A 26,150-nucleotide genomic window follows, 5' to 3' on the forward strand; every position below is an offset into this window, starting at 1 on the left:
CTGGTAGCAACACCGTTCTCCCCCCAGCAGCAGACTGAGCATCATTAACACATAATTTCATCACGCCGTCTCCTTTCTCAGGGTCCTTTGATAGCTCCCTCACATGTCCCTGGCCACCTCCCCAGCCTCAGCTCATGTCACTCATCATTTATTTTTCCTACGGCATTCCACCCTGGAATATGCATCCTGCTGCTTGGAATATCCTTCCTTCCTACTGCCGGGACTGGGCTTCACTGTCCTTTTCTAGAGGAGGCCCTTGTCCCACACTGTCCTTCTCCATCCTTGCATGAATCAGAGTACAAAATGCTACACTCACCTCTGTAATTCCCTTACATATTGAAACATTCATGAGGGTGGGGGCCACATCTCTTTCTGTCTGGCTCCCTTTGCCTGGCAGCGTCGGGGAATTGGCCATGTTGGGTTGGGAGGTCTCCTCCCATGGGTCAGAAGGCTGTCCAGCTGGCAGGCAGTGTGGCGAAGGCTGCACTGTGGAGTCAGCCTCTTCAGTTCAAATTTTTTTTTAAAGATTTTATTTATTTATTTATTTGAGAGAGCGAGAATGAGAGAGAGAGCGAGAGCACGTGAGAGGGGGGAGGGTCAGAGGGAGAAGCAGACTCCCCGCTGAGCAGGGAGCCCGACGCGGGACTCGATCCCGGGACTCCAGGATCATGACCTGAGCCGAAGGCAGTCGCTTAACCAACTGAGCCACCCAGGCGCCCTTCAGTTCAAATTTTATTAACTCTGTGATGGCAGGTAGGCAACTGCATTCCTACAGGCTTAACTTTCTCCTCTGTAAAATGGATATAGTAACTAACTCCATCACATGGTATTATCAGGATTGCATAATTTGATGTACAGCACTTAGTCCAGGACTCAGCACAGAGTTAAGTACTTAACCGTGGAAGTTATTACTATATTTATTGTGAGACAAAGTGATGCCACAGCTGAAATTCACACCTAATGACTATATTTTACTTCTCTCCTCTCAGAAAGATCCCATGGAGCCTGCTCGTTCTCTCAGGAAAAAAGTGATTGGTTGGGGACTCTGTCTATTCGTTCATTTATCCACTTATGTATTAACCAAATATTGATTTGCCTACTACCCGGTACCAGGTCCAGTGCTAGAGAAAATAAGTCAGGTCCATGCCCTGGAGGAAGGTGTAGTCACATGGTGGGGAGTAGGGCAGGTCACCCTTCCTCTCTCCCTGCTTGTAAGACTTCACTAAATACACTTTGCAAGTAGTCAGTTGGGAGATTGGTCTAGAAAAATGGTAACCTTTGATATGCCCTGTTGTCTGTAGTTTGAAATATGAGGGAAAGGAGAAAATGAGGGAGAGAGTACACATCTCCCGTGTTAGGCTTTGGGTGGGACTGAGGTGTTGTTATGCCCATTGTATCATTTGAGGCATCTGATACAACAAAAAAAGAAACGGCCATCCCAGGTCATGTAGCCAGAAACTGGTGAATCGGAGAATTTGGACTCTGCTGACTCTTGCAGTGGTATTTTCCGTTCTTTGAGCTGCTGACTACCTGGGACACTGAGAAGAAAGCAATGTTGCTAATGCTGGTCCTGGTCGATGATTGAAATGGAAGAAGAAATTCATAGTTATGATTCCCAGGGCTGCTGTTATTCCACTGTAAGCATACCTACATCCTAATCTCAATTCTTCTACACTTACGCATATATTCACATCCCCACACATATACGTAGGTTCCTATAAAATTTAGTAGGGCTTCTATTTTAGCTCTTCAGGCTGTTCAGGTGTGGGCATTTTTATAAATAAATATGCACTAATGTTGTTACTATTATTGCTGTCCCATAAATTTAACAGCACACGCAGGAAGCTCCAGGTGTGTGTAGCACCTGAATTACAGTTACTTAGGGAATGGCTACTGTGCCTTTGCCATGTCTACTCGAGTGATGCCTCTGTACAGCTCCTACTACAGAAATAATCTGTGCTGTTGCATCCTAGCACAAGGAGCCAAATGCCCCGGGGGTGCTGTAGGGAGCATTTTGGATGTGTGAGCTGGATGCACCAATGCTGGCCAGCCCTTAGTCTAGGAGGAGCCATGACAATTCACTGGATCTAGGGCCCCCGCTGATAATAGGTATAGCAGCCAATAGTCACTGAGTGCTCAGTATATGCCAGGCAATGTGCTGAGGGCTTGAAATACACAAAGAGACATCAAGAAGTTAAGGCACTTTCCCAGTGATATTAGCTAACAATTATCTGAGCCTTTCTTATCATCAGCCACTGTGTTGGACACTTGTTGCTTTAGCTCAAGTAATCTTGTGAAGTAGGTATTTTAATTATTCTTGTTTTATAAATGGGAGCACTGAGACTTAAAAAGATCAGATTACTTGTACCAGCATCTTCAAATAGGAATGGCCAGCACTGGTGCTTGATCCCAGCTTTGTGGGATTCTAAGGGCCATGTTCTTAACTCTTCCTTTTTATTAACTACGTAAGCTTACAGTGTTAAGAAATTATTGAGCTGGGTTTCAAGCTCCTTCTATCTGATTGCAGAACTCAGAAACCTTCCACATCACCAACTTCACTTCTGGGATTATGTGTGAACATAGGATCTCCCAGAGAGAAATGCCTTCATAGAGATAAAAGGGACTTCCTCCACTGGGAAGCCAGCCCTGGTTTTGTCAAGCACACTCGGTGTCTCCTTCCGCTCGGCCCTCACCAGGTTGGGAAGTCTTCAGTAAAGCAACCTAGCAGTTTTCCTGCGACAGTGTAATTACATCTCCTTTAGACTTTCTCGTGTACCTGACTGTTGTCCCTCCAAGTCTAGGCTGCGCCTGGCTCCTCGGTGAGTCCTGCAGCTTGTCCAGACCATAGCACACACCAGGTGCACAGGGAACCTTTCTGGAAATGAAAAGGGGTCTCTTCTAAACTTGAAAGTCCCTAATCTCCTTCTGGGGATGAGGACTTCTCAGTCTTTCTCATGTATTCATTTAAGTAGGTCCTGGTTTGTAGTTATCTATTGCTGTGTCATAAATGGCCCCCAAATTTGCAGGTTAAAACAACAAACACGTATTATGTATTTATTATCTCAACAAACATGTATTTATTAACATTTGTTATCTTGACAGACATTTATTCTTTGGGTCAGGGACCCAGGCACCACGTAACTGTTCTTGCAGACTAAGGTTTCTTTTTTTTTTTTTTTAAGATTTTATTTATTTTTAAGAGAGAGAGAGCAAGCATGAGCAGGGGGAGTGTCAGAGGGAAAGGGAGAAGCAGGCTCCCCGCTGAGCAGGGATCTTGACTTAGGACTTGATCCCAGGACCCTAGGATCATGACCTGAGCCAAAGGCAGACGCTTCAACTGAGCCACCCAGGTGCCCTCAGCCTAGAGTTTCTCATGAGACTTCAAGTCAGGTTGTCAACCAGAGCTGTGGTCCCCTCTCAAGGCTTGGCTGGGGAAGGATCTTCTTCCCAGCATCCTCAAGTGATTGTTGGCAGGATTCCTTTCTGCAGGGGCTGTAAGTCAGAGGCCACCCTTACTTCCTTATCACGTGGGCCTCTCTATCTGGCAGCTGACAACATGGCGTCTGGTTTCACCAGAGCAAGAAAGTGAGAAGAGGCAGAGAGCGCATGAGCAAAATGGGAGTCGCAACCTTCTGTGCCCTCGCCATAGAAGTGACATCCCACACTTCTGCTGTATCCCATTTGACAGAAGCAAGTTGGTAGGGGAGGGGATTATACAAGTTGTGAATACCAAGAGGCCAGAATCATCGGGAGCCATTTTAGAAGTAGCCGACCTTGGTCCCCTGCCCTCTTTCCTTTTCTTCAAACCAGATCTCTCATTTCGGGTGACTCATGTTTTTTCATGACTGTAGACTTGAAGAATGATTGATCGCCAAGCTTCAGGTTCTTGTGTTCTGTCCAGAATATTCTTCAGCCTCCTGCTGTGAACATCCTCTGATTTTCTTATAGACTGTCTTTGCAGAATAAGATTTCTGCCTCTCACCCAAGTGCCTCTCCTTATTTTCCACCCCCGAGGTACACTTGCTGATCTCTTCCTTCATCGCAAGGTCTTTGGATCCCACTCCTTGAGATTATGATGTCCCTGCAGGATCCTCAGCATCCAACACCATGTCTGGTGCTTAGGTGATACTTAACACATCTTTGCTGACAAGGTGAATGAATGAGTGTGTGTGAGGTTTGCACGATGCCAGGAGGGCCGGCCTGAAAGGAAATGAAGTATCATGTGGGATAAAGCCCACTCTCCTTGCAGTGGACCACCATTTCCTTCGGAAGCTGCTCCCTCCCTGCCCCTCTGCCCTCCTTCGTCAACATTGTGCTGCATGTACCTGTTGCCCCCTGTCCCCACTCCAGTTTACGTGCAGTGTCCTGCTCACACATCTCCTGGATCGCATGTCCATTTTTCCACTCAGCTAACTCTCATCTTACCAGCCTCAGCTCTCAGGACCCCCAAGTCTTCTGCACTGACCTCTGCCACCATGGTAGTCTCCTGGCATTACATTCTCTGTTTAGAGCCTCCTATCCCACTGTACATTGAGACCCTTGATGGCTGTCATCTCTGCATCCCCAGCTCAGGCCACAGAGCTCAATGCAGAATGGACCCTCAAGAAATATTTATTGAATGAGTGCACTTCCTCCTGTTATAGACAGGGAGACAGATGTCCAGAGAGGGGAGGGGTTTTGCTGAAGGTGCATAGTGAACAATGGCTGAGCAGTATTCAGGTTTAGTCTCTTGTTCCCCTAAGACAGAGCTCTTTGTACAGGCCCCAGGCACTTCTTTGCCACTAAAGGACCAGACTGAATGTGAATCTAACATGTCCCTTGGGCTAAGACCACTATTGTTCTTTTGGAGGTGGCACATTTAAAACCAGCAAGCTTGAAAGGTTTAGGTCCAGAATGTCAGCCTGAAATGGGTAGAGGCCTCTGTATGGAAATGTGCTTGGGCAGAAATGCTGCATAGGAATATTTACTCGCTCTCATTTTTTCCTTCTTTTGTTCTCCTTTATATTCCCTCCTCAAAGGTCTAAAGGCAAAGCTGTTTATCTCCAAATGGCTGTTTAAACACAATCCACATGTGCTTTTGCTGAAATGTTAGTGGTCTGAAGAAGAGGCAATGGATTGGAAAACCCAGGGAAAAATGTCCCTCCAGTTAAAGGGCTGGAGGCAGGTGTGTTATTCTAATCAAATTCCCAGGGGCTTAGCAGCCAAACTCCTCCATCCAAGAAAAGACAGAGTCCTCTGCCCCTGCAGGGCCCAAATACCTTCCTTGGCAAGGGTGAGGATTTGGATGCCGAGAAGACCCTTGGTCTTACAATATGCTTCTCAGGCCAAAGCTCCATCTAGTTCCCTAGACCTGCAGGAGACCCTCATGGTAAGCGAGCCCCGGTGTGATGCGAGAAGAACAAGGATGTTGCTAGGGTCATGTGGACCTAGGAGGAATCTAGGTTGTTTGTGCAACTTGGGACAAGTGTATGATCTCCCTGAGCTTCATTTTTCTCATTTATAAAATGGAGATCATGGTGCTGAACCCAGAAGGTTGTTTCAAGGACTAGGTGAAACAATGCAAGTCAGGCATCTAGACTAGGGCCTTGTTTCTCAAAGTTGCTCTTGTGGAATATATATATATATATATTTTTTTTTTTTCTTTTTCTATGTTTGGATGTCTTCTGTGAGATCCCCCTGAAGAGGTCCCTCTGGCTGAGTCTTCTTTGCATCAAGGTTAAATGTCCCATGTCCTTTATCTAGTGTCCTCTTCTGACATAATCTCTAGTCCAATCCTGGTTACTCTTCTTAGAAGATGGACTACTTGTCTATGTTCTGTTTCCAGCATCACATAGACCCGAGTTACATTACCAGCTCTGCAGCTTATGAGGTGAGTGTCCTTGAGCAAAACTCTTCTTTTCCCTGAGTTCACTTCTCTGATCCACAAAATGGGAATCTGAGGATTGTTGTGAAGAGCAAACTGAATAATGGATACAAAGGGTCCAGCAGAAGCTTAGCATGTAGCAGGTGTTCTGCATAATCTTTTCTTACTGAAACCTCACTATCATTCCAACCATATGGTCTTTCTTCCACTTCTGAGCCATCCTGAATTTATGCAGATAGTTTCCTGAATATAAAGGCCAGGCTGTATATTTACCAGTCTTACATTTGATGATGATGATGATAAAGGCTACTATTCATTGAGCACCTACTATGCAATGTATGTTTTCCTATTTAATCTTTCTAATGATGCTGTGGAGTAGATGTCATTCGCATTTTACCAATTAGGGTAATGAGACTTGCCAAAGGTCAATCAAAAAATAACAGGGCTGGGATTTGAACCCAAGTTTCTCTAACTCCAAAGTCCATGTTTTTCCCATTACCTTAGTCTACTATGTTTTAGACTTTGCAGCAGTCTGTTGAGGTTGTTTGGTGGGAGTATTTGGGTATGTTTTATTTTGTTGGTATGTTTAACCAAAGTATCCTAGTTGGGCCCATCTGACATACAGTCATTTGTGTGACCCTATGGCCAGTGTCACATGGACAGAGAGTGTAGGATGCACTGTCTATTCCAGGACAACCTGGTTAAGGTAGTTGGTACTGGTTAACAAGAGACAGCTATCCCAAGGCGTGAACTGAGAAACATTGCTGCGGTAACTGGGGCCAATGGGATCTAGGTCTGGCTCTGCACCTTAGGGCTCGGGACAGAGCTCTTCTCCTAGCCTCTTTCAAACCTTTAGCATAATGGATTGGACTCACTGATCTAAAGGCACTCCTCCAGCTCTCTCTTCTGGCTCCATGATTATTCACTGCACTTGGGAGTCAGGGGACAGAAAATGTGTTTGAGGCAAAAGGATATGGGGACCTACTTTCCAACCTCAAACCAGAGGGTTGCCTGAGGAGGAGGAATGGAGACGAGCCTATGGAATGTTAAGGACAGGAACATGTCTAGCTGGTTATAGTTCTAGGGGTAGACTTTCACTTCACACTGACATAGTCCTCATACGGAAGGTTAAGAGTGAAGGGAGATTCCATAGTACGTCGTTAAGAGCTTTGGGAGCTACATCTGGATTTGAATCCTGGCTTTGCTGCTCAGTAGCCTGCCCGCCTTGGGCTAGACTCAATTTCCTTATTTGACAAATGAAGTGCTAACAAAAATTTATGATGGATCAAATAAAGTAATATCTAAAACATTTAGCACAACATGTCATATGCTGTAAGTGCTCCAAAAATAAAAGATTACCATTATCATCATCATCATTATCAAAATGGGTTTTCTTTTGAGCTAACAAGCTCCCAGTTTAGGTGATGTTCCAATACAGGTTGGATGACCATGGGACGGAGCATTGTAGGGAGCTCCCTGTATTGTGTAATCTGTTCAGTTAAAGCCCTTTTAGTCCCCTGTAAATCTGAGATCCCATGACTCCTATTAGAACATGTGACACATGGGGCAGGAGTTAAGAGGGGTATGGAGTTTCTGTGAGTTAGGGCAACTTCCAGGAGATGGGAATTCTCTGGCCTTAACAAGTAGGTCTGCCTTAGATATGTTGATAAAAGTAGGAAGGGCACTGCATGGCCATGAGGAATGCATGCAGCTTGTCACAAGGAAAGGTACAGGCAAATCGAAGTGCAGTGAGGGGTTTATGGACCATCAGACAAAGCCTTGTTTCCATTATTTCTCAAGTGCTGTCTGAAAGTCAGGACAAAGATGGGAGGAGGAAGGAGCATGGAGACTTGATGGAAACTCCTTCCTTTAGAAGCAGTGTGATATAATGGAAGAAACATTGAATTTGGAGGTCAATAGATTGGTTTAGAGTCTCTCTCTGCCCTTGTTATGAGCCTTTGGGGAAGTGAATTAAACTCTCTGAGTTTCCATTTCCTCCAGTATCAAAAATGGCAGCATTGCCTAGGGTTTACAATGGATATAGAGAACAGAAGAGATTCTGTAGGTAAGAGACAACACAGCTGACCTAGTAAATAGTAAATACACAATGAACATTGTTCCTCTCCTCCTACTTTCACAAACCTTGGACCAATGTCCGGTGACATCTTCTTGGAGAACAGAACAGTGACATTTTGGCAAGCTCTGAGAAAAAGCAGCTAAAGATGTCCCTTTTATGGAAATAGGAGACGATTGGTCCGATCTTCCTTGATAGCCATGGAAACGTGTGGCTGCTCTTTGCTCTGTCCCTTTGCACCCACTACTTGGTCCCCAGGTCTTCTCTGCCACTCCCCGTTCCATCAAGGGTGTGGGCTGAACATGGTGGTACTGCTCTATAGACGATAGTCTAAGAGGGTGAGCACAGGGGTCAAGCACCAGTGTCTTAAAAACATTTTTGTTTTGTAAGTCATTCCCAGCTGATGATCACCTGTGGCTCTGAAAATCAAGTGCCACCTTTCCTTCCTTCTTTCCCTTTTATTTATGAGCCTTTCTAGAACTTTAGCTCTTAGAATTGTCACTGTGGTTTCTCCCGCACACTTTAGTTTCATGTTTTGAGGACAGCACGTTTTTCCTTCCCCTAATGCACTCCATCAGGCTGCTAAATATCAGTTGAATAGTCTTTAACCTTTCAAACTGGCCCCTTGTACCTGCTCTTTTTCTTCTTTGCATGTATTTTTCTGTGACTCTAAAATTCCATTTTCTGTAAACAATCTTTTTCCAATTGAGATGTAATTGACATACATCACTGTATACATTTAAGGTGTACAGTGCATATTGGTTTGACTTACACATTTTGTGAAATGATTACTGCAATAAATATAGTCAGCATCCATCATCTCATATAAATGCAATGGAAAGAAAAAGCAAAAAAAGAAAAATGCTTTCATTGTGATGAGAACCCTTAGGATTTACTCTCTTAATAACTTTCATATATGCCATACAGCAATGTTAGCTATTTAGTCATCAAGTTGTACATTGTACCCCTAGTACTTATTTATCTTATAACTGCAAGTTTGTACATTTTGACTACCTTCCTCCTATCCTTCCACCTCCCCATCCTCTCCCTCTGCTAACCACAAAGCTGACCTCTTCTACAGGAATCTGTTTACATTTCTGTTCTTTTTTAGATTCCCCATATAAGTAAGATCATATAGCATTTGTCTTTCTCTGACTTATATCACTTAGCATTATGTCCTCAAGCTCCATCCATGTTCTCACAAATGGCAGGATTTTTCCCATTTTTTATGGCTGAATAATATTCCACTGTATGTATGTATGTATGTATATATGCATGTATGTAGGCACACATACATCTGTCGATCGATAGTTAGGTTGTTTCATGTCTTGGCTATAGTCAGTAATGTTGCTGTGAACATAGGGATGCAGATATCTTTTGAGGTTACTGTAAAACTCCATTTTTTAAAAATTTTTTATTGTTATGTTAATCACCATACATTACATCATTAGTTCTTGATGTAGTGTTCCATGATTCATTGTTTGTGCATAACACCCAGTGCTCCACACAGAATGTGCCCTCTTTAATACCCATCACCAGGCTAACTCATCCCTCCCACCCTCCTGCCCTGTAGAACCCTCAGTTTGTTTTTCAGAGTCCATCGTCTCTCATGGTTCGTCTCCCCCTCCGCCTTACTCCCGTTCATTCTTCCCCTCCTGCTATCTTCTTCTTTTTCTTTTTTCTTAACATATGTTGCATTATTTGTTTCAGAAGTACAGATCTGTGATTCAACAGTCTTGCACAATTCACAGCGCTCACCATAGCACATACCCTCCCCAATGTCTATCACCCAGCTACACCATCCCTCCCACCCCCCACCACTCCAGCAACCCTCAGTTTGTTTCCTGAGATTAAGAATTCCTCATATCAGTGAGGTCATATGATACATGTCTTTCTCTGATTGACTTATTTCACTGAGCATAACACCCTCCAGTTCCATCCGTGTCGTTGCAAATGGCAAGATCTCATTCCTTTTGATGGCTGCATAATATTCCTTTGTGTATATATACCACTTCTTCTTTATCCATTCATCTGTCCATGGACATCTTGGCTCTTTCCACAGTTTGGCTATTGTGGACATTGCTGCTATAAACATTGGGGTGCACGTACCCCTTTGGATCCCTACATTTGTATCTTTGTGGTAAATACCCAGTAGTGCAATTGCTGGATCGTAGGGTAGCTCTATTTTCAACTGGTTGAGGAACCTCCATACTGTTTTGCAGAGGGGTTGCACCACCTTGCATTCCCACCAACAGTGTAGGAGGGTTCCCCTTTCTCCGCATCCCCGCCAACATCTGTCATTTCCTGACTTGTTAATTTTAGCCTTTCTGACTGGTGTGAGGTGGTATCTCATTGAGGTTTTGATTTGGATTTCCCTGATGCCGAGCGATGTTGAGCACTTTTTCGTGTGTCTGTTGGCCATTTGGATGTCTTCTTTGGGAAAATGTCTGTTCATGTCTTCTGCCCATTTCTTGATTGGATTATTTGATCTTTGGGTGTTGAGTGTGAGAAGTTCTTTATAGATTTTGGATACTAGCCCTTTATCTGATATGTCATTTGTAAATATTTTCTCCCATTCTGTGGGTTGTCTTTTGGTTTTGTGGACCGTTTCTTTTGCTGTGCAAAAGCTTTTTATCTTGATGAAATCCCAATAGTTCATTTTTGCCCTTGCTTCCCTTGCCGTTGGCGATGTTTCTAGGAAGAAGTCGCTGCGGCTGAGGTCGAAGAGGTTGCTACCTGTGTTCTCCTTTAGGATTTTGATGGACTCCTGTCTCACGTTTAGGTCCTTCCACCATTTGGAGTCTATTTTTGTGTGTGGTGTAAGGAAATGGTCCAGTTTCATTCTTCTGCATGTGGCTGTCCAATTTTCCCAGCACCATTTGTTGAAGAGACTGTCTTTTTGCCATTGGACATTCTTTCGTGCTTTGTCAAAGATGAGTTGACCAGAGAGTGGAGGGTCCATTTCTGGGCTCTCGATTCTGTTCCATTGATCTATGTGTCTGTCTTTGTGCCAGTACCATACTGTCTTGATGATGACAGCTTTGCAATAGAGCTGGAAGTCCGGAATTGTGATGCCGCCAGCTTTGCTTTTCTTTTTCAATATTCCTCTGGCTATTCGGGGTCTCTTCTGGCTCCATACAAATTTTAGGATTATTTGTTCCATTTCTTTGAAAAAAGTGGACGGTATTTTGATGGGGATTGCATTGAATACGTGTAGATTGCTCTAGGTAGCATTGACATCTTCACAATGTTTGTTCTTCCAATCCATGAGCATGGAACGTTTTTCCATTTCTTTGTGTCTTCTTCAGTTCCTTTCATGAGTATTTTATAGTTTTCTGAGTACAGATCCTTTGCCTCTTTGGTTAAATTTATTCCTAGGTATCTTATGGTTTTGGGTGCAGTTGTAAATGGGATCGACTCCTGGATTTGTCTCTCTTCTGTCTTGTTGTTGGTGTATAGGAATGCCACTGATTTCTGTGCATTGATTTTATAGCCTGCTACTTTACTGAATTCCTGTATGAGTTCTAGCAGTTTTGGGGTGGAGTCTTTTGGGTTTTCCACATAAAGTATCATATCATCTGCAAAGAGTGAGAGTTTGACTTCCTCTTTGCTGATTTGGATGCCTTTGATTTCTTTTTGTTGTCTGATTGCTGTGGCTAGGACTTCTAATACTATGTTGAATAGCAGTGGTGAGAGTGGACATCCCTGCCGTGTTCCTGACCTTAGGGGAAAGGCTCTCAGCTTTTCCTCATTGAGAATGATATTCGCTGTAGGTTTTTCATAGATGGCTTTTATGATATTGAGGTATGTACCCTCTGTCCCTATACTCTGAAGAGTTTTGATCAAGAAAGGATGCTGTACTTTGTCAAATGCTTTTTCTGCATCTGTTGAGAGGATCATATGATTCTTGTTCTTTCTTTTGTTAATGTATTGTATCACGTTGATTGATTTGCGGATGTTGAACCAGCCTTGCTGCCCCGGGATAAATCCCACTTGGTCATGGTGAATAATCCTTTTAACGTACTGTTGGATCCTATTGGCTAGTATTTTGGTGAGAATTTTTGTATCCATGTTCATCAAGGATATTGGTCTGTAATTCTCCTTTTTGATGGGGTCTTTTTCTGGTTTTGGGATCAAGTTAATGGTGGCCTCATAAAATGAGTTTGGGAGTTTTCCTTCCATTTCTATTTTTTGGAACAGTTTCAGAAGAATAGGTATTAATTCTTCTTTAAATGTCTGAGAGAATTCCCCTGGGAAGCCATCTGGCCCTGGGCTTTTGTTTCTTGGGAGATTTTTGATGACTGCTTCAATTTCCTTAGTGGTTATAGGCCTGTTCAGGTTTTCTGTTTCTTCCTGGTTCAATTTTGGTAGTTGATACATCTCTAGGAATGCACCCATTTCTTCCAGGTTATCTAATTTGCTGGCATAGAGTTGCTCATCATATGTTCTTATAATTGTTTGTATGTTTTTGGTGTTGGTTGTGATCTCTCCTCTTTCATTCATGATTTTGTTGATTTGGGTCATTTCTCTTTTCTTTTTGATAAGTCTGGCCAGGGGTTTATCAATCTTGTTAATTCTTTCAAAGAACCAGTTCCTAGTTTCCTTGATCTGTTCTACTGTTCTTTTGGTTTCCAGTTCATTGATTTCTGCTCTGATCTTTATGATTTCTCTTCTCCTGCTGGGTTTAGGTTTTATTTGCTGTTCTTTCTCCAGCTCCTTTAGGTGTAGGGTTAGGTTGTGTATTGGAGACCTTTCTTGTTTCTTGAGAAAGGCTTGTATTGCTATATACTTTCCTCTCAGGACTGCCTTTGCTGCATCCCAAAGATTTTGGACAGTTTGTTTTCATTTTCATTGGTTTCCATGAATTTTTTTTAATTCTTCTTTAATTTCCTGGTTGACCCATTCATTCTTTAGTAGGATGCTCTTTAGCCTCCGTGTATTTGAGTTCTTTCCGACTTTCCTCTTGTGAGTGAGTTCTAGTTTCAAAGCATTGTGGTCTGAAAATATGCAAGGAATGATCCCAATCTTTTGGTACTGGTTGAGACCTGATTTGTGACCTAGGATGTGATCAATTCTGGAGAATGTTCCATGGTCACTAGAGAAGAATATGTATTCCGTTGCTTTGGGATGAAGTGTTCTGAAAATGTTTGTGAAGTCTATTTGGTCCAGTGTGTCATTTAAAGTCTTTATTTCCTTGTTGATCTTTTGCTTAGATGATCTGTCCATTTCAGTCAGGGGTGTTAAAGTCCCCCACTATTATTGTATTGTTGTCAATGTGTTTCTTCGCTTTTGTTATTAATTGCCTTATATAATTGGCTGCTCCACGTTAGGGGCATAGATATTTACAATTGTTAGATCTTCTTGTTGGATAGACCCTTTAAGTAGCATATAGTGTCCTTCCTCATCTCTTATTACAGTCTTTGTTTTAAAATCTAATTTGTCTGATATAAGGATTGCCACCCCAGCTTTCTTTTGGTGTCCATTAGCGTGGTAAATGGTTTTCCACCCCCTCACTTTCATTCTGGGGATGTCTTTGGGTCTAAAATTAGACTTGCAGACAGCATATTGATGGGTCTTGTTTTTTAATCCAATCTGATAGCCTGTGTCTTTTGATTGGGGCATTTAGCCCATTTACATTCAGGGTAACTATTGAAAGATAGGAATTTAGTGCCATTGTATTGCCTGTAAGATGACTGTTACTGTATATTGTCTCTGTTCCTTTCTGATCTATGCTGCTTTTAAGCTCTCTCTTTGCTTAGAGGACCCCTTTCAATATTTCTTGGAGGGCTGGTTTCGTGTTTGCAAATTCCTTTAGTTTTTGTTTGTCCTGGAAGCTTTTTTATCTCTCCTTCAATTTTCAATGAGAGCCTAGCTGGATATAGTATTCTTGGCTGCATATTTTTCTCCTTTAGTGCTCTGAAGATATCATGCCAGTCCTTTCTGGCCTGCCAGGTCTCTGTGGATAGGGCTGTTGCCAATCTAATGTTTCTACCATTGTAGGTTACATATCTCTTCTCCCGAGCTGCTTTCAGGATTTTCTCTTTGTCTCTGAGACTCGTAAGTTTTACTATTAGATGTTGGGGTGTTGACCTATTTTTATTGATTTTGAGAGGGGTTCTCTGTGCCTCCTGGATTTTGATGCCTGTTTCCTTCCCCACATTAGGGAAGTTCTCTGCTATAATTTCCTCCAATATACCTTCTGCCCCTCTCTCTCTTTCTTCTTCTTCTGGGATCCCAATTATTCTAATCTTGTTTCGTTTTATTGTATCACTTATCTCTCGAATTCTGCCCTCGTGATCCTGTAGTTGTTTTTCTCTCTTTTTCTCAGCCTCTTTATTTTCCATCATTTGGTCTTCTATATCGCTGATTCTCTCTTCTGCCTCATTTATCCTAGCAGTTAGTGCCCCCATTTTTGATTGCACCTCATTAATAGCCTTTTTGATTTCGACTTGGTTAGATTTTAGTTCTTTTATTTCTCCAGAAAGGGTTTCTCTAATAACTTCCACGCTTTTTTCAAGCCCAGCTAGTATCTTTAAAGTCATGATTCTGAACTCTAGGTCTGACATCGTACTAATGTCCGTATTGAGTAGGTCCCTGGCTGACGGTACTATCTCTTCTTGTTTTTGCTGAGGCGATTTTTTTCATCTTGTCATTTTGTCCAGAGAAGAATAGATGAATGAGAGAAGAAAATGCTAACAAGTTAACAACGTCCCCAGCAAATATACTCTATACAAATCAGAAAAGACCTGAAACCAGGGGAAAAGAAAGGGCAAGAAAGAAAAAAGAAAGAGAAAAGAAAGAAAAAGAAAAAACAAACAAAAAGAGAAAGATAAAAACAAAAACAGAACAATACAAAAAAAACAGAATATGATCAAATATGATCAGGCTAGTGCATAGATCAGTGCCACACACTAGATATTGGGCATATTTTGGTCTGTTAGAAAAAGTGCCTCCTAAAATTTTAAAGGAAGAAAGACTTATATATGTACAAAATAAGGGTTGATACAATGAAGGGATGGAAGATGATTGTAAAGATGAAAATTATAAAAGATTTTATAAAAGGAATTGATAAGAAGTTGTTTGAAAAAAGAAAGAAGATTAAAAAAAAGGCAAAAAAAAGGGAGAGAACGTGATCAGGCAGGAGACTAGAACAAAGCTATACACTAGTGATTTAGGGTATATTTTGATCTGTTAGAAGAAAGTATATCTCAAAATTTTAAAGAGAGAACAACTTATATATATATATGCCAAAAATAAGGGTAACTACTATGAAGGGATAAAATATGACTCTAAAAATGAAAAATAAAAAATGTTTTTTTAAAAAAAAGGATTGATAAGATGTTGGTTGAAAAAGGGAAAAGGAAAAATTAAAAAAACAGTTAAAAAATTAACTTTGAAAGACTAATGAATCATGGTAAAAAAAGCCATGATTTCTATGTGCAGCATTCCCCTAGCGCTGGAGTTCTCCCCTTCTCCTTGATCGGTAAACTTGGTCTTGGCTTGCTAGCTGTTCGTGCTGATCTTCTGGGGAGGGGCCTATTGCCGTGGTTCCCAAATGTCTTTGCTGGAGGCGGAATTGCCCCACCCTTGTGGGTCCGGGCTAAGGAAGCTGCTCAGGTTTGCTCTCAGGAGCTTTTGTTCCCTGCAAGCTCTGGTACAGCTTTGGAGCACCAGGGTGAAAATGGTGGCCTCCCAATCTCCACTCGGAGGAGCCGAGAACTCAGGGCCCCGCTCCTCCGTGCGCCCCCAGAGAAAAAGCAGTCACTCCCGCCTCCCTGGTCTCTGGCCGCACTCCGTGCTCACCCGGCCTGTGACAGAGTGTTTCTATCTCTGGCACCTGACCCTGTGTGGAGTCTCCAAACCCAGCAGATCCCTGCGGTGCGCTCCCGCGCCGCTCCTCCCAGGGGAGGGAGGGGAGTCTCCCCGGCTCTGCCGCTTGTTGGGTCCCTGCTGGAGGAGCAGTGGCCCGACTGGGCCGCGGATCACAGTTTATGGCAACCCTGAGCTGAGAGCCTGCTCCTCGGCTCTGTCTCTGCAGCCGGCTTCCCCGCTCCGATACCTGGGAGCTCTGCCACACTCAGGCACCCCCGGTCTTTCTGTGACCCCGAGGGTCCTGAGACCACACTGTCCCGCGAGGGTTCCACCCCCCGCTTAGCCACTGCAGCGACGTCCCTCAGCCGAGCCGACTTCTAAAAGGTCCGATTTTGTGCTCCGCGGCTCTAGCACTTGCCAGAAGCAGCCGACGGAGGCCCCCTCCCCCGCCGTCTATCCTCCCAAATATCGCCTCGGATTCACTTCTCCGCACGTCCTACCTTCCAGTAAGTGGTCGCTTCTCTGTTCAGAGAGTTGTTGCTACTCTCTTCTTCGGTCTCCTGTTGAGTTCATAAGTGTTCAGAATCGTTTGATCCCTATTCAGCTGAATTCCTGAGACCAGACGAAATCCAGGTCTCCTACTCCTCCGCCATCTTGCTCCGCCTGCCAGTGTATTCAAAACTCCATTTTCTTTTAATGCGTGGGAACAGAGCATGTAGATAGCACTGACCATGACATTTTCCTCTATCATTTCCCAGTAGTTAAATCTTGGTGTTCCCATTTTTAGCTAGAGATAGTAATCTCTGCCTTGGGAGGCTGTTGAGAAGTTTATAGGCAAATGTAACTAGAATCTTTAACACAGTTCCTGGCATAGGGGAAACCGTTAATTATCAGGAACTGTGGATATGATAATAGCAACCTTTGTATACATTTTTAAAGTAGCGTATTAATTTTTCCTACTTTGTTTCATGGAATAATGTTTCTGTAATATATTAATACTTTTGGGAAACATCAGGTTAAATTCTGCTAAAGAGAATTCAGTGCAGGTCTTTTCAGAGATTTTAATACCAGATATATAAATATACATAATCTAGTACCTTAAGAGGTGAACATAGAATGCAGCATGTCCCAGAATTCTTTGAAAATGGAAATTTTGTTTTCAAGATACATTTTGTTTGATGGGAAATACTGTTGTGGCTCTTCAGGACATTCAGATACATTTGTGTGGTCAGTGGGTCCACAGATGGGGCCACAGATTCTCATCTTACCTTCATGCCTCACCATCAAGACCTAGGTATAGTGTCGTGAAAAGGGCACTAGGCTGTGGGCCAGGAGATGTGGCTCCCAGGCCCGGTTATTCCTCTGATGTCTAAATATGAGTACACCATGAAGACTTGGGCTCATTTGTATACTGCAGATAGTAGCGATGCTTATGACATAGAATTTTGGCGAAGAGTGAATGAGATATTTGGGCATAATTTGTAAAATAATAAGTGAAAAAATGTGGCGCCATCTTTGTCACCAACACCACTGTTACATCTCTATTGTCATCACCTTAAAGTGACATTCATACTTCCAGGCCCAGCCATTTGCAGCTGCCATAGAGAAATCCAAAGAGCCAGCTGTCTGGAGCCCCATTCCGCATCTGCCACCAGTGACTTCTTCTTCAATAGGGTGCCACAATCCAAGCTTTCTCCATGGAGCAGAGCCAGCCAAAGGTGTTGCCTAGTGGCCTCACAGTAATACACTGAACTATTTGAGACCAGGTAGTATTTTCTGGAGGTCAGAAAGGAAGAGAAAGAGCCATCTAGCTTGCCCCTCTCACCATCTGCTCTCCTTGTAAAGTCCCCTCTTATGATGCGGAGAGGTTCCCTTGAAGACCTGTGGTCAACATCAGGTGGGATAGTGAGGCCACTGTGAGTCCCATCATAGTCACCACAGGGCTCTAGGGCAAGTGAGGTCTGTAAGCAGCTTGACAGACTTTCGTTTTTAGATTCCCCATATAAGTAAGATCATATAGCATTTGTCTTTCTCTGACCTATTTCACTTAGCATTGTGTCCTCAAGGTCCATCCATGTTCTCACAAATGGCAAGATTTTTCTCATTTTTTATGGTTGAATAATATTCATGGGCTGATTATTCTCTGCTCAGACCATATCTGGCATGTTGATAGAGAAGTTATGGAGGGTCATGGCTAAGAACTTGGACTCTGAAGTCAAATGGTTTTTCATTTCAGCCCTATAAACTTTGAGCTGCACAACCCTTGGTGAGTGGCGAGCTTAGTTTCCTCATGTGTAAAATATGAGTGATAATAGCATCTCACGAAGTTTCTGTGAAGACTAAGTGAGATACTACATGAAAAATGTTTAGTTATATTGTCCAGCACATAAATGTTTTCATAAATATTAGTGATGCTGATGCTCATGATGCTGATGCTGGTGATGGTGCTAACGCTGATATTCTCTGCTAGGAAAGTCATTGTAAAAAAGGAAAATCTATACAAAGTATAATAAAGAGACTCAAAATATGATTTTAGAGAAATAAAGTCAAGCTAGCAATCTTTGGTTTGGAGGAAAGAGGGCTCAAGACAACCTAACTGCCGCCTTTCACTAACTACATAGTTGCCCCCAAAGAGGAGGTATTAGGTGCATCTTATTTGACCTTGACAGCAGAAGCTGGCTTATAGAGTGAACATCCAGGGCTATGAGTACAACTGTCTGAGAGGAGAATTGCTGCTTCATAGGTGTTGAGTTTGCTGTCTCTGGAGGTTTGTGTAGGCTGGATGAACCCTTGCAAAGACTTATAAAGGAAGGCCCTATGGAAGATTGGGAAAACTACAAATGATTTCAAGGATATGTGGATTTGAGAGTGCCAAGGTCAAAGAGCCAGAGAACACAAGAAACTTGTTCATGGCAAAGGTAGAGAGAAGGAGAGGAGGAGAGACTTGGCTCTGGGGAGGCAAAATGGGGGCCGAGGGGAGGAGAAGAATGCCCCCCTACTGACCCATCACACTGAAGTAGTATGTGCACAGTCCAGCCATGAGGCAGGCTGAGGATAGGGGGACCACCTTCTGTAGAGTCCTGAGAAAGTCACGATGTTAAGTATTCTTTCCTCCTGCCTCCAACGTGACACTTGCACTTGTCAGATGATGTGTCCTAATTTTAGTTTCCAGAAATACACAAAGAAGCATAGAGGTGCTAGAGGTCAGGTGCGGTGGGGGTCCCTAAGGTATTCAGTGAGGTTCGTGGGGACACCAGCAATGTGCAGTGGTCACCCTGATATGCAGGGGGATTAGCAGCCTCTTAGTGGCTTTTTGTATGATTTCTTCTTGGAGAGGTTTGGGGTGGGGGGGTACCAATCATTGCCAAAGAGAGTGAATGAATACATTTGACTAAAAAAGAACTAGTAGCAATATTTCAGTACTAACAACCTCTTGGCAGAAAGGAGAACGATATTTAAGCATTCATTCATTCATTCACTCACTCACTCATTAAATTGATGTTTATTGAGCACCTAATATATCCAGACACACTTATAGACACTGGAAATAATAGGAGGGCACAAAATACGAGGTCTGGCATGTATTAGACACACATTAAGTAACTACTTATTGAATGAACTAATTCTCAGATAAGGTCATTGAGGCTTAGAGGAGTAAGGTGACTGCTCATAGGGGCCAGCAGCTAAGTGTAAGAGCCAGAATTCCAGCTTGAGCCGAAGAGCCATATGTCCTGCTGATATCTGCAGGCAGTGGGGGTTCGAAGAACTGAGAGGAAAGAAAAGATAAAGTACGTGTGCTGAGCATTACAATTGTGATCTCCCATTTCATCTAAATAGCTTCTCCACCAGTTACGGGTTGTAATTGCCATTTCATAGATCAGAACACTGAAGCTTAAGAGCATAGGTAACTTGCCACAGTTAGCTATTAAATGGAAGAGTCTGGATTTCAATCTCTATGTTTAAAACCCAAACCCAGGGGCGCTTGGGTGGCTCAGTTGGTTAAGTAACTGCCTTTGGCTAAGGTCATGATCCCAGGGTCCTGGGATCGAGCCCCACATCAGGCTCCCTGCTCGGCGGGGGGCCTGCTTCTCCCTCTGCCTCTCCCCCTGCTTGTGCTCTCTCTCTCTCTCTCTGTCAAATAAATAAATAAAATCTTAAAAATAAATAAATAAATAAATAAATAAAACCCAAACCCAGCCTCTTCCTCCTATTCTGAGTGGATTTTCTACCTTTTGAGCTCCTCCACCCTAATTTCCTGGACTCCTAGAATCCTTGTCTCTCACCCCAACCCCATATGCCATTTGAAGGAAGAAATGACTTCATAGCTGGGGACCCAGTCTCTTGTCCCCCAGAGATATTAGGAGGAAGGAATCAGTGGAGCTATGGCTGCTTTAAGTTTTCAGCACACAATGGTCTGATGGGGTTAGATCTATTTTCTTCATTGTAAAATGTGATTGATTCAATTCCAAATTTAGCTTAAATTTGATTTTCTTCTCCCAACCTGGCATCTCCAAACTGAGAATCAATCAAACCCCAAATTATAGGCAGCGTGTGGATCAACAGTGCTGAGTTATTTCCGGTCGAATTTCTCAAGCAATGCGTTTTATGCCATTCTCTGTTGCCATGAGAGGAGTTGAGGGATAAGAGGGAGGGGAAATGAAAGGGAAATTAGATTATTAACTTTCTCCGGTTCCAGCAATCAATACGCCCTGGTGTAATTCTATTCCTACAGCACAACTCTCTCTCTCTCTTTTGCAAGTGACAGGGAGGGAACTAGGACCCAGGATGCAATACAGGCATAACCGTGACCTTAGCCATCTGACGATGCTCATATTATGGTCTGGAGCTATCATTTATTGATCTGGAGATATCATTTGTTGATTTATTTTGGCCAATTGCGTGTATTATCTTTTGTCCTCCAATCAGCTCTGAAAGAAGAGCACTCTTCCCATTTTTCAGGTGGGAATATTTTGTCTTATTATGGTTAGATCAACTGGCAAGCATCCCATGGAGATGTTGTGATTAAGCCAGGACTTGAACACAGCCATGTCCAGCTTCAGAGGCCATGCTCCTTCAGCAACTACACAACCCCATTGTGGGGCCTTTGTTCTGGAATGAGGTGGAAGGTAATATGATATGGGGCAGAGGATGGAAAGAACTCGTTCTAATCTCTCCTCTGCCTCCTACAAGTTGGGTGACCTTAGAAAGTCATTTGGTTGTTCTGTCCCTCTGTTCATATGTAAAATGGGGATAGTAGTAACAGTTCCTTAAGAATTAAATGAGGTAATTCTCCACTAAAATGTAAGCTTCAAGGACATTGGTTTTGTTCACTGTCATTTCCTCTTTTCCTAGAACAGTATGGAGACAAAAGTGTTGTTCAGTCAAAATTGGTTGAATGGATAGATAGATAGATGTGAGTGCTAGGTGTAGTGCCTGGATCATAGTAAGCATTCCGCAAATGGAGGTTCTCTTCCCTATCTCTGCTTCCTACAATGCAATACAGAACCTTGTTGAGAAGGAGGTGGGTTTGTGGGGAGAGGTATTTTCTCCCTTGCTGCTGTCTACAGCTTCTACTCAGAGCTAAATGCTGATGATCAGTTCCCTGGGCCAGGAACTCTTAAGTCACCTCTGTTTGAGTTCCACTGTGAAGTTTCTGCCAGATCTAGTTGCCATGGAAACTCCCCAAGCCCCATGGGCAGCTCCACAGGCATCTGGCCTAAGTGCAGACATGACCTGCGTGCTTTCTTCTTCCTGGACTTCAGAGAAAACCGTGGTGACTCAGGCATTCACTGAGTAAATGGCTACCCTAGGACACTGTTCATTCACATTCTCCCTTCCACTTGCTCCCTCTTCCTCTGACTCTCCCTCACTATCCACTCTTTTTGTCTTCAGTTCCTTAAAGAATAATTCAATTCCTAATACGTTCTGATAATCTGTTGGACAAAGAAGTAAATGAGCCCTGGCTTCTGCCATCTATGATTACATAAATACTGATACTTGGCTTGGAAATGATGATTTATTTACCAAGGGCCTGCCATATGCCAAAAACTGTGCTAGGCCTTTGACATTTGCTGTCTCATTTAGCTCTTCCCATGCTCTTAAAGGATGAGTCGTTTTATTCCTATTTTCCCGATGAGAAAACTGAGAGGCAGTACACTAATGTGACTTCACTCCCTACCCCACTGACTCTTAATAGACAGTGGATGACTGTGAAGGTTTAAATGACATAGGACATAGGACAGCTAGGCCAGCGTGAGTCCGGAGACATAGTGTGAGCAATCCCACGCCTGCCCCTCATGCCTTTTCTCCCAACCAGAAACCAACCCTGTGGAGCCTACATGGCGTTTCTGGTAGTTGGTTAGTGAAAGGAATGTCTTGGTCACATCCATTTCTGCTGCTGTGTAGGCCAAGTCTGAGAGATGCCGTCCCGGAACCCCAAAGTGTGCGAGTGTCCATTCAGGGCACCCGCCTCCCCAATGCCAGGAGCCTCTACCTTCCACATCTCACTCTCTGGGTCACCTTCCCAAGATTATGTTCATGCTGGACTCATCCTTACATGTTCATCCCCTTAGAACAGACTCCTTAGAATCTCGAGTGGAAATTCAGCTCTGCTGCTGACTTCTATTTGGGGGTTTTGTTAAGTATCTAGGTGTGGGGTAATATGTTGACTTTTTAAGGAAAGACTTATACAAAGCACCAACTCCTAGTCCATACCCTTTCTAGGAGAAAACGTCGATGTTAGTTTGCTTATGTTATTTAGTTACTAAACTTTATATTTCAGAGTTTGAAACAGCTTTTTGTGGTTCCCAGAGGAGAAAGGAATTGTGTTCCCCCTTTTTTGGTGGTCATTTTAGGCTTAGGGATTTCCAATCCACCTGACACTAGGACCAACTTTTTAAATTTTATTTGCTATTCCATTTAACAAATATTCAACGAATACAGCAACCACAAATAGATGAATAGTTTCTACCATAAGCTATGCCTTGTCCTAGGACTAGCAATAAAGATCAGGATGCTATTCTTAAATTAAGGAATTTCTGGGTTCCAGGCAGTGAGCTTAGTTAGAAATGTAAAGATGGTGAAGATGGGATCCCTTCCTTCAAGAAGCTCACTGTTTAGGGATGCCTGGGTGGCTCGGGTCATGATCCCAGGGTCCTGGGGTCGAGTCCCGCATCGGGCTCCTGCTCAGCGGGGAGCCTGCTTCTCCCTCTCCTACTCCCCCTGCTTGTGTTCCCTCTCTCTGACAAATAAATAAATAAAATATTAAAAAAATAAGTTCCCTATTTATTAAGAAAAAGAAATATCCATACAAAAAATCCAAAGTCAGCTGTCCATATAGGGTTCTTGTTCCATTGAGATCCACCAGCCTGGCAATGTTGCTTGTTTATGTTTGGCATGCTTTTTGATCAGTCAGCACCTGTGTCTGCTTAATGATATGTTGCTCTCATCTCTGGAAGTTTGGATGCATTTACTGAGATTCTACTATGTCCCAGACACTGTGCTGGGCATTGGGATACCATGGTAGGCAAAGGACATGGTACCTGCCCTCAAGGAGTTTGCCATCTAGTTACTAGAATCTATTGTTTGAATAGGATATTTTGAGAGACACAACAAATGTGGGCTGTTTGTTTGCCTAGAGGGAGGGGAATCTACATTTGTGGTTAATCTCAATGAGTGATGAGGGACAAGGAAACACGTGGATTTCTATGCAAAAGAAACAATACCAATGATAATGTTAGCATGATGAAGTGTTGACTGGGGTAGCCATGTGGTTAGGCAGCCCTGCCCGCCCCTGGGCTAGGGAGGGGAGACCACCAGGAGTCATGAGTGCAGAGACCCACCATGAAGGGCCTCGGATGCCAGGCTGATGAGTGTGGATGGCATCCTGTGCCCAGATGCTATAAAACAGCTAGAGCGGTTCCAGCAGGGAATGGGATGGGAAGCTGTGCCCATATCTCGTTCATTCCACAAGCAAACAGACAATAGAAGAGATGAGGGGAGAGAGGTGAAAATGCTAAGGACACAGAAGAAACAGGACTGGCTTTGCAGATGCTATAAAGGAAGAAAACAGAAGAGTGAAGGACATCTAGGTGAATAGTGGTGTTTTCAGTAAGTTGGGGAGCCCAGGAGGAAGGAGGTGGAGGGGGCAGCACAGGTTTAAAGAGAAGATAACGTGTCCAGTTTCGAACATGTTTATGCCACACCCTTGAGACTTCCATAGGGAGATGTCTGGGAGGTTTGGGCATGAAGATTTGCCCAAAAAAAGAGCTTGTGGGTGATAGAAATTTGGGAGCCATTGCTCTAAAAATAGTAATCACAACCTTGAAAGTTGATGTGAATAACAAGGGCTAAAGAATGAGACCCAGTGGGGGCTTAGGACACAGTTCACAGAATTTCTTTGCTGTCCCAGCACTCTGCTGGCCATGCACATCCAATCTACTCATTCTACTGCATCCATTAAATTGTCTTTAATTTTCCCTTGCAAAACTCCCCTCCCCATCCTGTGCCTTCTCTATCAGTTCTTAACACAACTTGCCTTGGATTCTAACTAGCTGTGGATAAGCCTGCCTTTGCCCCCTAGCCTGCAAGCTCCTGAAGATCAGAAACTATTCTGTCCTGCCTCTGTGTGTGTCTACATAGTAGGTGCTCAGTAAAAGCCTGTGAAATTAATTTGAACTGATAAGCTTCCACCATTCTGTGAAACCAAGTTAGATGACAGATGTTGTGTATACACTATGCCATGTAATCATCACAACAACCTGTGAGCTGTTTCTTACTATTCTCATCATACATGTATGAAAACTGAGGTTCACAGAATGAAACAGGTCACACAGCCAGGGAGGGCTAAAGCTCAAAGTTGAACCCACAGTGGTCAAACTCCAAAGCCCATGCTCATTCCTCTAGGCTCAATGAATTCAACACTTCTCACGTCTTCCTACTTGCTTCTAAAGCCAGTAGAGAGTTTAATGTCATCTAAAAAATTACCAAGGGGCGCCTGGGTGGCTCAGTTGGTTAAGCGACTGCCTTCGGCTCAGGTCATGATCCTGGAGTCCCGGGATCGAGCCCCACATCGGGCTGCCTGCTCAGCGGGGAGTCTGCTTCTCCCTCTGACCCTCGTCCCTCTCGTGCTCTCTATCTCTCATTCTCTCTCTCTCAAATAAATAAATAAAATCTTTAAAAAAATAAATAATTACCAAGAATGACCAGGAGGGAGAATTTCCACAGTTTTCATGAAGCTTGTTTCTTTCATCTATACAAAGGGTGTAATAAGCCCATTTTCTAGAGAGTTAAGTTGAGACCCAACAAGGGCTACTAAGATGTCATGGCAAGCACAGAAGTTAGAAAATACGGTTTCTTTTTCCAGCTTCCCATTTGGAAAAGAGCAGGATTCCCAAATTCCATGCTATCCCTATTTTCTCACCTCATGGACTTACAAATCTTTATGTGTATTTTTGTTATTAGGTTTGCTAAAAAGCCCAGTGAACAAGACAGCCTTGACGCTGATTGCTGTGAGCTCCTGCATCCTGGCCATGGTGTGTGGCAGTCAGATGTCCTGTCCACTCACCGTGAAGGTGACTCTGCATGTGCCTGAGCACTTCATTGCAGACGGTAAGAAGCAAGCATAAAAGATGCCCCATACCTGCTCGTCACCTTGCACCCCTATCTGGTCAAATGTCCTCCATGCATTGCCCAACTTCACAATTAGATTAAAAAAAAAAAAAAAGGAAAAAGAAAAAGAAAGAAAGAAAAAAAAGGGGCATCCAAATTCAAAGGCCTTAAAAAGACCCTTGTGATTTGGAATCTTGGATTATTTGAATGGAACTACAGACTGCTTTTTGCCATGGGCAAGGATAAGGTTTGTTAAATAAAGGAAGAATTCAAATGTGAGTGCAGAAAGACAGAGCTACTTCAGAGAACCTGCTGTTTCTATTATGCTTCTGAATCCTATTCCTAATTAAAAATATCCCCCCAAAATACTATTTGCTAATTAAAGAATATGACAGACAAGATCATATGAGCTTTGTTGGAATTTCCTGAATATCCTGGAGAATACTCACATCTCATTCCCTGTAAATGTACTATAAGTACATGTAAGTGTGCTATATGCTACTCTTCACCCAATTAATTTGAATTAATGAGACACTGTAGTCACTATAATCATTTGCAAAGCATGGCCCAAGAAACTGATTAAGGTGCTTGAGATCTGTTGTTAAAGTGCCCTCTAGAAAGTTGTTCCACTTTACATACTCAGGATGTGATGGCACCTGTTTCCCCAAATGCTTGTCCAAGTGCTTGGCATTCCCATTTTTAAGTGTATTGAAGGTTATCAGAAATACAATGAAGAAGACATATTAAGTATGCAGCTTAATGAATTTTTACGTAAGCATCCACCCAGATTAA

General features: G+C 43.1%; 1 protein-coding gene across 5 annotated transcripts in view; it reads left to right on the top strand.

Moving 5' to 3' along the window:
- ASTN2 (astrotactin 2) overlaps positions 1 to 26,150 on the top strand; it is an 894,395-nt gene that overhangs the window by 332,276 nt on the left and 535,969 nt on the right. For all 5 annotated transcript variants that reach the window (XM_027616418.2, XM_027616419.2, XM_027616420.2 and 2 more), the window contains one exon: positions 25,212 to 25,358. In XM_027616418.2, the coding sequence (XP_027472219.2) occupies positions 25,212 to 25,358 (147 nt within the window). The remainder of the gene's footprint in view (positions 1 to 25,211; positions 25,359 to 26,150) is intronic.

The sequence above is a fragment of the Zalophus californianus genome, chromosome 13, assembly GCF_009762305.2.
Source record: "Zalophus californianus isolate mZalCal1 chromosome 13, mZalCal1.pri.v2, whole genome shotgun sequence".
Taxonomy (NCBI): Eukaryota; Metazoa; Chordata; class Mammalia; order Carnivora; family Otariidae; genus Zalophus; species Zalophus californianus.